Raw genomic sequence first — 12,105 nt, forward strand, 5'->3', positions numbered from 1 at the left:
AGGCTTTCTATATAGGGCTGTCTCCCAGCCAGCTATCTATCTTAATATGACTAATCCTGACACTGTATTCCACTGCTATTGCTCTGCTCTATTCTGGTCAGTCCGTTTACTCCATGTCTGCTGGCAAATCTCTTTCTGAATTCTTTCCCAGTGTCTCCCTCCCTTTCCCTCCTTGCCCCCTCTTGTTATATGTTTCACCCTCTACTTCCCCTCTAGCTATTGTCTGTCAGCTCTTTATTATAGTCAAATCAGTAGTGAGATAATCTCTGACACATTCTAGATGGTGTTAGTTAGGCAGGTGAGGAAGAACAATATTTACAGAAGGGAACCCTGGTAAAAGGGCCATAGAAATGGCAATACCAGAATCACAGCAGTATTTATTTAGCTCCCTGCTTGTACAGAATTAAAATTGAGTGTGCAGAGACACATCTTCACACAATTTCCCCCCAACATGTGATGGGTATGAGATGACTGTGTACAGCTTCCTTTAGTCTAGCATAAGGTCTTGTGTTGTCAGTAAGTGGTTCCTTGAATTGTTTTCAGTGGAGAAAAATAAAACAAGATTAAGTGTTTATCAATTGACATTGTGTTGCTTTTAGTTTAAGATGGTTATAAACAAAGTTTCTGTTAACATATGCATGGGAATATTTGTGCTTTTTTTTTTTCATTTCTTTTGGCAAATTGTGGCTCAAATGCTAAGAGTTTGTTTAAGTTGAAGAAGCTACCAAACTTTTCCAAAGTAGGCACTTTTATGTTTCTCCCAGTGTTTGTTTCTCCCAGAATAATCCAGGTGCTGCATGTCATTGCAGCGTTTGCTGGACTTAACTTTACTGAATATTTTATTCAGATGTATATCTTGCTTTTACATTGTTTGTATTTGAAAGAATGAAAGATGTCCATTTAGTTGTCCCTTGCCCCCAGTGTAAGGAACCTCAGTGCCATAAAAAAGCAACTCTTAAAGATGTTGACAAGATTGTTCAGTAGATAAAGCATTTGCCACGCAAACAAGAAGACTAGAGTTCAATCCTTGGGACCTGTTCAGAGCATCCTCTGATCCCAGTTCTTGGGAGGCAGCACAGGTTGGCTAGCTAGACTAGTTGAATTGGTAGGCTCCGTGTTCAAGTGATACCTTTAGTGTAGAATGTGGAGAGCTATTGGAAAAAGCACCCTCTTATCACAAGTACACACACATACACACCATTACAACATTCATGATCACTACACACAACCAAGGGGCTGTGGATTTAGCTTTTTAGAGTTGATATTAAAACACATTTTTAGACTTGGTATAGTGTCATACAGTCTCATCATTCAAGAGTCAGAGCTTGGCAGACTTTTGTGAGTTCTGGGATAGCCAGGATTACATAAAACTTTAGGTTAGTGTTTATATTTGAGATGAAGTCGTTGTCCTTACTCATTGTTGAAGTGTATATTTTATTATGCAGGGTTCAGACATCTCACATTGAATAGGATAACCTTACCAGCTTCATTCTTTTTAGATGTGTCTGGGTTTGGGCTCCATGTTAAGTCTGTGTACCACATGTGTGCAGTGCATGGAGGCAGGAAGAGAGCACTGGATCCTCTAGACCTGGAGTTGGAGACATTTGAGTGACATGATGGTTATTGCTATTGCTCCGGCTCTTGTTATTTTTACTTTTCAAAAGTTGATTTTGAGACTTGGGGATGAGGCTTAGTTGGTAGAGTGCTTGCCCAGCATATACAAAGCCCTCATCTCCAGCAATGCATAGAGTGGTCATGACAGCATAGGCTTGTAATCCAACATTTGGGAGGTGAAGATGAAGTCAGTATCAGAGGTTCAGGATCATCTTTGTTTATATAGTGAGTTTGAAGTGAACCTAAACTTAAGTAAATTAAGATTCTATTCCCAAAAAAGGAAGAGAAAGATTGTTTTTGCTATTGCTAGCCTTCTGTAAGGTCTCTCATTTGAACCTAGAACTCAGATTTATGTAGTCTTTTAGCCAGCTTGCTCAGTCAGTCCCTCTCTCCACATACATGCTGGATCAATAGGCTGCCTGCCATAGGTGGCAGAACACAAACTGGTCCTCATGCATGTACAGTAAAGGGAGGGGAAGGTTCAAGAAAGGGTCTCTGAGTAGCCCTGGCTATCCTGGAATTTGCTCTGTAGACCAGGCTAGCCTCAAACTCACAGATCCCGCCAAGTTCTGGGATTAATATGCCTAGCATATCAAGGATTTTTTTTACTGAGACAGAGTCTCTCTGAATTTGAACATGCTGACTTACTTAGACTGCCAAAATAACATCCCTAGGATCCTCCCTGCCTCCACACTCCTTCCATTGCTAAGCTTACAGATATACACCGCCCCACACAGCTTCTACGCTTACAGTTATATAACACCTCACACAGCTTCTAGGTAGGTCTTCATGCTTGTACAGCAAGCACCAGCCACAGAACCATTTTCCCAGCGTGCTCTGTTTACTTTTGCTTATTTTTCTATTTGTTCATCTGTTGATCTGTTCATCATTCATTGACTTGGGGTATAATACAAAATGAGGGAGCCATCATTCTCACAGAGTACTTTTTCCGCACCCAAACACGCCTCGTTCACTTAGTCGCTTTGTTTTCCCTCATCCTCATTTCTTAGCATCACTCTTCTACTTGATCATCATGTTGTTGTATGTGTACATATGTGCAGGTACTTGAAGAGGCCAGTGGTGTTAGAATCCCATAGAGCTGGAGTTACAGCTATTAGCTGTCTAATGGGTGCTGGGAATTGAACTCAAGACCTTTGGAAAAGCAATATGGGCTTTTAACTGATGAGTTATTTTTCCAGCTTCTGGGACTTCCTAATAGTAGAATCATAGGATATTATTTAGACATGGTCAGCTAAGTATAATGTTTTCAGTTTTTATTATGAATCCCCCACCGAAAAAGAAGAAAAAAGAAAGTGTCTCTTTCTGTAGCTCAGCCCAACCTGCACTTCACCATTTAGCATAGGTTATCCCTAATCTAGGCCAGCAATTTTCAACCTGTTGGTCATGACCCCTTTGGTCTTTTCATAGACGTTTCATATCAGATATTACAATTCATACCAGTAGCAATATTACAGTTATAAAGTAGCAAGAAAAAATTTTTTTTATGGTTGTGGTCATCACCCTCTAAGGAACTCTATTAAATAGTAGCAGCATTAGGAATATTGACAAGCACTGATGTTGGTGATAATCATTCTCTGTCAGCCATCTGAATTCTCTGAAGTGCAAGTACAAGCTACCAAGCCTAGCTTACTTATTTCTTTTTATGATCAAATAATGCCTGTGTGTCTATATACATTGTAGTTCATGGACAATCACCTACAATTTCTGTTTCATGTTGGTAGGAATTGTGCACACATTTTTGTTTGGATCCATTCATATTTTGTGTTAGGTGCTACCAGTGGGAAGCATCTAAATCATAGAGAAATTGTGCATGTGTGCATAAGCTTATATATTGCATGTGTGTGCCGGGTTCTTGTGGCAGCAAGGAGAGGTGTGGGAAAATTTTTTTGTAAGTTACTTTTAATAAGAGTTCAACCTCTAGTCCACCATGCTGCAGAGGTAGTGGAAAGGAAAGGTTAATAACATATTGAGGAAGTGGACCTGTTCAGCAATAGGGCGAGCTCGATCTTCTTTGGCGGCAGCAGCTCATTCCCATAGCAAACACCAAATACAGCTGCAGACCAGTCCTCTAGGCTGCCAGACACCAGGCGTGAACCAGCAGCTGTAGTTCAATTCCCACGGCTCACCAATTGGCCTGCAGCAGGGCTGCATTTGTGGCAATCTGCCACAGGAACCTCATGAGCAATTCTTTGCTGAGTTTATTTCTGGTTTTACCACTAGCGGGGATCAACAACACTGAAAGGCAAACCAATACATGGGTTTTGTTGCAAAGAATAGTGAAACAGAGCAAACCAAACCAATACTCAGTGCTCCATCTTCCACTGTCTGTGAGGTCATATTTATACTCCACAATCGCATATCCTTTCACATATCTGCTATAGTAAAACATCTTTTCACCCATGTGTTTCCCAGAAAACATTCTCTCATGTGTTTACTTTAACAAGATAACCTTTCACCCATGTGCCCCCCAGACAAACTCACTTGACATAACTGATTTACCAAAGAAACTGGAAGTTTCTACTTCAGAGAAAGTACTAGATCCCTTGAAATTTTTGTTGTAAGCTGGCATGTGAGTGCTGGGACCCTAACATATGTCCTCTGGAAATGCCCTCATCTGCTAACCATCTCTCCATCCTCTATGCCTACTGATGTATCTTGAATGTAGATTTTGGTCTTTTGAAACAGGGTCTCTGTAGCCCTAGCTGTCCTAGGACTCACTACATAGACCAGGCTAGACTTGGACTCACATAGATCTGCCTGCTTTCTTTTTCACATATTCTGGACTTAAAAGTCTATATAACCCTGCCTGTTTTTTTTCTTGTTAATTTTTACACATGCTGGGTGTGGCAGGTGGGACATCAACCTAGTAAATAGTATTATTTTAAGCCAAGTATGGTGGCTCTTGACTATATCTTGGAACTCAGAAGACATGAGTACAAGAAACTTTTTTTTTTTTTTTAAATTGCTGAGTGCAGCCGAGCGTGGTGGCACACGCCTGTAATCCCAGCACTTGGGAGGCAGAGGCAGGAGGATTTCTGAGTTCGAGGGCAGCCTGGTCTACAGAGTGAGTTCCAGGACAGCCAAGACTACACAGAGAAACCCTGTCTCGGAAAAACAACAACAACAACAACAACAAAAAAAAATTGCTGAGTGCATTGATATATACCTTCAATTCCAATACTGGGGAAACAGAGGCCAGTAGATCTCTGGTAATTTGTTGCCAAGCCTGTCTTCATAGCAAGTTCCAGGACAGCCAGCTCTATATAGAGAGAGAACAAAACAATCTGTTACTTTTATTTTGGCTTGATGTCTGTCTGCCTGCCTGCCTCCCTCTCTTCCCTCCTCCCACACTCTCTCATGTTTTGCCTGTATGTTTGTCTGTGTACCAAATGCATGCCTGGTACATGAAATGTCCAGAAGAGAACATAAGGTTCTCTGGAACTAGAGTTACAGGTGGCTGTGAGCTACCACATAGATGCTGGGAACCTAACTTGTATCTTCTGCTATGGCAGCAAGTGCTCTTAACTGCTGAGCCATCTCTCCACCCTCCCCGGCCTGAGTCTTTTTATGATCTGAAAGAAAATAATTTTAGCGAGGCTTGGTGGTATCCACCATTTTTTTTTTAACATTTTAATTGATTCTTTGTGAAATTCACATCATGTACCCCAATCCTAATTTTATCTCCATGTCTTCCGTATCTGCCATACACCCTTGTAGCCAAGCCTCTCCACTAAAAAAAAAAAAAAAAAAAAAAAAAAAAAAGTAAAGTAGAAAACATCTTGTTGCAGAAGCTTTCCTGTGCCATAGTGTGTTAAACAGTATATATACCCTTTTCCCCAACAGCTTTCGTTGTAAATTTTCATTGCAGTGAGCCAGGTTAAAGCCTCTGGCTTCTGTTACTCTATCAATACTGGATCCCCATTGCTGTTCCTTTTGGATATCCCGTTCCTGTCCTGTGTTATAGAGATCCTACAGCTCTGGTTCTGTAGCACTAGCTCCCTCCCAAGCTTTAACAGTTCATAGATGGTGTAGATGTTGAGGTGGGCTAACATCAAAACCCTACATGTGGGTTTGGGAGGCAGTAGAGTTGGTCAGCCTGCCAGCTCTCCTAAGTTGCCACTGGGGCCAGCTCTTACTGTGCCTAGGCAAAGAGTGGGGCCCGTGCTCTAGTGCTACCCCAATAAGGGGTGAGGGAACTCACCCTAGGACTGTAGTTGGTGGGATTAGGCAATGAAAAGTAGGAGGATAGGGGGAGTGTCAAACTTTTTTCAACCGTAATGCTGTGGCCCTTTAATATAGTTCCTCATGTTGTGGTGACCCCCACCACCACCATAAAATTATGTCTTTGCTTCCTTATAACTGTAATCTTGCTATTGTTACGAATCATAGTAATCTGATATATAGGATGGTCTTAGGCTATCCCCTTGAAAGGCTTGTTTGACCCACAAAGGAGTATCCACCCTTGGCTTGAGATCCACTGTCCACTGTAGAAGGTCTGGACACGTAGGTTTGGCAAGTGGCACTGCTCATGGCACTATGCACTGGGTTATCTGCCTCTTGTTCCACACACTGGAATGAGACAGATGTCTAAACTGTTATCCATAGCATGCTCATGTAAAGCTGCCATCCCAGCAGATGATTTCCATGTTACAGATGCCTACAGGAAAATTGTTTGGGGAACTTTGTATACCTTAGAAATTCTTTTTAGTTTAACTCATCTGTTTACTCATGTTTTTTTAGTGCTCAGAATCAAAAAACAGGACCCCAGAAGACTAGAGAAATGTATACTCTCTAGAAAATCTTGAAAGTATGATACCTGTGGGATTTATTACACACACACACACACACACACACAGAGGCAGAGAGAGAGAGAGAGAGAGAGAGAGAGAGAGAGAGAGAGAGAGAGAGAGAGATGAATAGTAGTAACCGCCTTCTTAATCTTCACATAGGCAGTTCAGTTTTATTTCTTTGTTCCCAGTCACTCTTGGTTTATACATATACTTTCCTGCTCCTCCAGTTCTCCAAATGGTCATTCCGTAGTCTTAAATATTTTTTTTTGTGAAATATCTGTGTTCAACATTTGAATTACAGAGGGGATATACCTATATTGCAGATAGTAGGAAACAGTGGCTAAGAGACCACATGAGACCAAGAGCTAAGACCAGACCAGACAACACAGGAGATGCATAAAAAGGGTGGCGGGATGGCTCAGAATAAAGGCACTTGCCACCAAGTCTGACAACCTAAGTTAGATTCCCAGGCCCACAAGGTATTCTCTGACCTTAACATATGTGCTATAGTATATATACACGAACCCTACCACCACCCCAATCATTAAGTGTAATTCTTGTTTTGTTGTTGATCTACCTGCCTATGTCTCCCAAGTACTGAGATTAAAGGCACACACCATCACACCATAATTAAATTTTTTATACTTTTATTTTGTTTTTATTTTTGTTTTTTTGTTTTTTTTTTTTCAAGACAGGGTTTCTCTGTGTAGCCTGGCTGTCCTGGAACTCACTCTGTAGACCAGGCTGGCCTCCCAAGTGCTGGGATTAAAGGTGTGCAGCACCACTGCCTGGCATAAATTAATTTTTTAAATAAAGAAAATTAAGGAGCTGGAGAGATGGCTCCATGGTTAAGAACACTTACTGTTCTTCTGAAGGCCCTAAATTCATTCCAGCACCCACATGGCAGCTCACATCTGTTTGGTGACATCTTTTCGTGTGCAGATACAAATGCAAAAAAAGTACCCATGCATATAAAATAAGTACATATATAAATCTAAAAAATTATTGTAGTATGGTTATACATTAGGGTATCCTAGTATTAAGGTGTTTTCTATATTTTTGCATCTTAGTCTGAAATACAAGTAGATGCATTAGACAGGCTTCTTTGTGAAGGTGTTTGTGTATGCGTGTGCTATTTAACTCATGCTCCGGTTTTAAAGCTTTTACATATTTTTAGGAACTCTGTAAGCCTCCTTAATAGTATGGACAAAGGCAAGACTGTTACCTGTATTATGCATTTTATACCGTTGACTGGGATTTCCCACCTGTAGTTTAACATTATATTACCAGTTATGTGGAATAAATTCGACAAAGCTTGTCTTTAGGATTTTGTAAATGGTAATATAATACATAAATCTTCAACGAAAGGGTTTCAAGTTCTTTTATAAACTGTCAACCCATCAGTTTTCTTTCCCTATCTTTTATTTTATATTAATGTATTTATGTATTTGGGGCCATTTGATTTAGGCCTCAGACATTCCACAGCTATCTGGAAGATATTATTAACTACCGCTGGGAGCTTGAAGAAGGAAAGCCCAATCCTCTGAGAGAATCCAGTTTCCAAGACCTTCCTCTGCGTACTCGAGTGGAAATCCTGCATCGCCTCTGTGATTACCGGCTCGATGCAGATGATGTCTTTGATCTTCTCAAGGTACCTGCCTAGCAAGCTCTTTTTTTAGAGAGTAAAAGAGCCAGCATTTTGAGTGTGAAAACAAAGAATTGAGAAGCAAAGAGTTTAGCTTATTCTCCGTAGTCTTCATGCTAGTAATCAATAATGACCTATATATACAGCCACATCCACATGGCCAAAGGAATGCCAGTCATGCTGGGATATGGCTTTAAAGTTTGTTACTTTTCATTTCCTGAGCCCCGGCTCAGATAGGAGAACCCACTTTTAGGTTCTGTTACTTGTAGGTCTTCACACAAAACGACAGTGAATTTTTTTCTGTAATTAACCCTCAAATTCTAGAAACTTGAAACCATATATATATATATATATATATATATATATATATATATATATATATATATGTAATACATATTCTAATTTAAAAACAAAACATTGAAGAAAGATGTGGACATTTCTTCTGTCCTCCTTACTCTATTGATGTTACCTATTTTAGAAATAGATACTAATATTACCTATTTTACATATATCATGGGAAAGAGTTAGAATAATGCTTTCACAAATAGTGAAGTCAATTTCGTTGTTGTTGATTTTGTTTTGAGATAGGGTTTTTCTATATAAACTTGGTTAAGCTCTCCATCTTCCTCTGCCTTCCAAGCACTGGGAATAAAGAAGTGTGCTACTACTCAGTGTGGGAGGTAATGTCTATTTTTTGGTTTGTGATCTTTTGGATTTGGGTTTTTTGAGACAGGCTTTCTCTGTATAGCCCTGGCTGGCCTGGAACTCATTCTGTAGACCAGGCTGGCTTCGAACTCAGAAATCAGCCTGCCCCTTCCTCCCAGAGTGCTGGGATTATAGGAGTGCACAACCATGGCCTGGCTGGGAGATAATTTCTAATTCAACTTAGGCATTTCATTAAAGGTAACAGTTCTCATTTGACCTCTGTGCACATACACACATAAAAGTCATATAATTTAGTGTAGTCTCTGCTGAGTACTTGGAGTAGCAGTGGGAAGGCCACTGCAGACCCAGCCCTGGAGTACTTTGGGAATTGTTTTGCTAGATCTCAGCTGGAATAAATAAGGCACTGTGTTGAGTGGAAAGATGGCTCAGTGGTTCAGAGTTCTTACTGGTTCTCCAGAGGACCCAATTTCCATTCTCTTGCACCTATATTGAGTAGCTCACAATTGCTTATAATTACAACTTCATGAGATCCAATGTCCTCTTTGTTCATGGGCACCTGAACACATACATAACATACACGCACCGACCCGTACATACGTATGAATTAAAAATAATTATTTCTTTAAGAGTTGCTGTGGGTTATGGCAAAGGTATAGTGCAAAACCACATAAAGCAAAGCCTTCAGAACATCTGGTTGATCTGGTTGGCAATGTGCGTGATAGGGCCTCATGCCTGTTGAGCCTTTGTAATACCAGCACTTGGGAGGACGAGGCAGGAAGGTTGTTGAGAGTATAAGGCTGTTCTGTCTTGTAGGGAGAGTTGAGAGTTCTGATTGTACTCAGTGTGATTGTCCTTCCTTTCTCAGGAGTACACATAGGTTAGCAATTCTAAACCATATAGTTGTAGAATTCTTTTTGATTCCTCTTTTTCATATGCCTGTTAGAAAATTACATAAAGCACATTGTCATTCTAAAATATGAGGTGTATCTGAGTATAAATTTTGAGTTGACAATTTAGTTTTCTCCTGTTTTTTGTTACTTGGTTTTTTGTTTGTTTCTTTGTTTCCAAATTGGCTTTCTTCTTTTGGGTAGGGTCTGGATGCAGACAGTCTCCGAGTTGAACCTCTGGGTGAAGACAATTCAGGTGCACTCTACTGGTACTTCTATGGGACACGAATGTACAAAGAAGACCCAGTACAAGGAAGGTCCAATGGAGAGCTCTCCTTGAGCAGGTACTGTCTCTGCTGTCCGGACTGTGACAACCACTCTGTCAAAAATGCTATGAACATTAGTGTATCAGAACCATACAGCACTCTTGTTTTTTTTTTTTCCCAGTGCAATAATTGTTTTGGCATGCCTGCAACAGAATTGCAGAGTTTCATAGTGAAATGCAAAGGAATTACTCTATAGCCCCTGCCACAAGACTAGTGAAAATACTGTGATAAGATACAGATAAGAACCTGTACAGTAGCACAGACTGTTTAATACAGCAGTCTTTGAGTACCTTTTCCTATTAGGATTATTAACCTGCCTTGAGGGCTCAAATCCTATGTCAGAATTTTACATGACACAAAGTAAGTGCTTCTTAAATTAGCCGTGGCCTCATTCCTGTGGCATCCAGAGTGATGCTGTGGCTATACTGAGACTTCCTTACTGTTATAAACAGTTCTTGGTGTTAGGAAGGTGTTAGGTTGTTTTTAATACCATAAATGTCAGTTTTCTCTGATTCCACTGTTGCATAATCCATTTTTGTATCCTTGTGGCAGAAAAAACTGTAATTACTAATAACAAATCATATTAGTTGTTAGTACTATGCCAGAACATTTCTATTTAATGATACTGTTTCTTAGGGAAAATGAAAGGCAAAAAAATGTCTCAAATGTTCCTGGAAAAACAGGCAAAAGAAGAGGAAGGCCTCCAAAACGGAAAAAACTACAGGAGGAGATTATATCCAGGTAAGAAATCTCATTGGTCCATTTTCATAGAATCATGTACTGGAAGGGCTTAGTTTCACCCCATCTTCATTATTTTTACTAGTGCATGAGAGGACATAGGTCATAGCTTACAGAGACCTGAGTCAGAGTCCACATGAAATTATCAAGCAGCCCCGTTGGTTTCTATGACCTCTATCTATCAAGTTATCTGCCTGAGCCTGTTACTTTATTTGGATGATGTTTGTTCATTTGGTGAAGATTAAACTGATGAAGGCTGTGCTTGACCCATAGTATTTGATGAACAGTCCTTTTAGTGGCTATTTCAAAATTTGTTATACCACTAGAAAATGGCAAATTTGTTCTGGGATTACTTGTGGCCTATGGATATAATGCATTGGTACGATGCAAGATCTGGGTGACAGGTTTAGGTGTGGCTTCTTGTTGTTGTTGTTGTCTCTCTGTATTGCCTTGGGTGTCCTGGTACTTGTTTTGTTGACCAGGCTGTCCTTGGATTTAGAGATCCACCTGCCTCTGCCTCCTGAGTACTGGGATTGTAGGTGTATGCCATCACCATCTGGCTTAATTCTTCCATTGTAGTAATTAAGGTTCTTGCACATGTACATTCTAGCAATGAAAAAAAAAAGATAAAATATTTTCTGAATCTGTAATTTTAGGAAAAGAGAATACATTTTTTAATACTTGGAAATTTTATATCATTACTTTTTTCTCATACTTTGGTGTATGAATATGTGGATGTGTAGCCATATGGAGGCCAGAATTTGATGTTGGTGTCTTTCTTGATTATGGTCTTCCTCCCGAGCACTGTGATTGCATGTGCACCACCATGCTTGCCTACCTGGATGTCTTAGGGTTTCTCTTGTTGTGATGAAACACCATAACCAAAAGTTGTGGAGAAAAGGGCTTCTTTGGCTTACACTTTCACATCACAGTTCATCATTGAAGGAAGTCAGGACAGAAACTCAAACAGTGCAGGACCCTGGAGGCAGGAGCTGATGCAGGTGCCATAGAGGCCTGCTTCACATGGCATGCCCAGCCTGCTTTCTTTTTTAAAAAAAGTTTATCTGCTTTTGGTGTTTGTCTTTTATGTATTTGTTGAGGGATTCTCATCCACTGGACCTTGAGTTACAGACCACTGTGAGCTATACTATGTGGATGTCAGGAATTAAACCCAGGTTCTCAATCACTGAGCCACTCTCCAGCTCCTCAGCTCAGTCTTTCTCTTTTTAACAATAATTTTTGAGATTGTAATTTTCCCCTTCCCTTTCCTCCCTCCAAACCCTTGCAAACCTCCCCTCCCCCCCCTCTCTCACACACTGCTTTCATTTCCTTAAAGTCCAGTCATTACCCTCCTCTTGGTCCGCCTTCCCACAGTTTATCAACCCATTCCTCCTCCACCCTGTCTCCAAGAGGATGTC

At 40.4% G+C, this 12,105-nt stretch overlaps 1 protein-coding gene across 4 annotated transcripts in view; it reads left to right on the top strand.

Annotated features, from left to right (window-relative positions):
• Positions 1-12,105, top strand: part of LOC127679133 (chromatin remodeling regulator CECR2) — a 98,656-nt gene that overhangs the window by 52,106 nt on the left and 34,445 nt on the right. For all 4 annotated transcript variants that reach the window (XM_052174747.1, XM_052174748.1, XM_052174750.1 and 1 more), the window contains exons 3-5: positions 7,893-8,076; positions 9,828-9,967; positions 10,586-10,690. In XM_052174747.1, coding sequence (XP_052030707.1) covers positions 7,893-8,076; positions 9,828-9,967; positions 10,586-10,690 — 429 coding nt within the window. The remainder of the gene's footprint in view (positions 1-7,892; positions 8,077-9,827; positions 9,968-10,585; positions 10,691-12,105) is intronic.

Source organism: Apodemus sylvaticus, chromosome 2, assembly GCF_947179515.1.
Source record: "Apodemus sylvaticus chromosome 2, mApoSyl1.1, whole genome shotgun sequence".
NCBI classification, from domain to species: Eukaryota; Metazoa; Chordata; class Mammalia; order Rodentia; family Muridae; genus Apodemus; species Apodemus sylvaticus.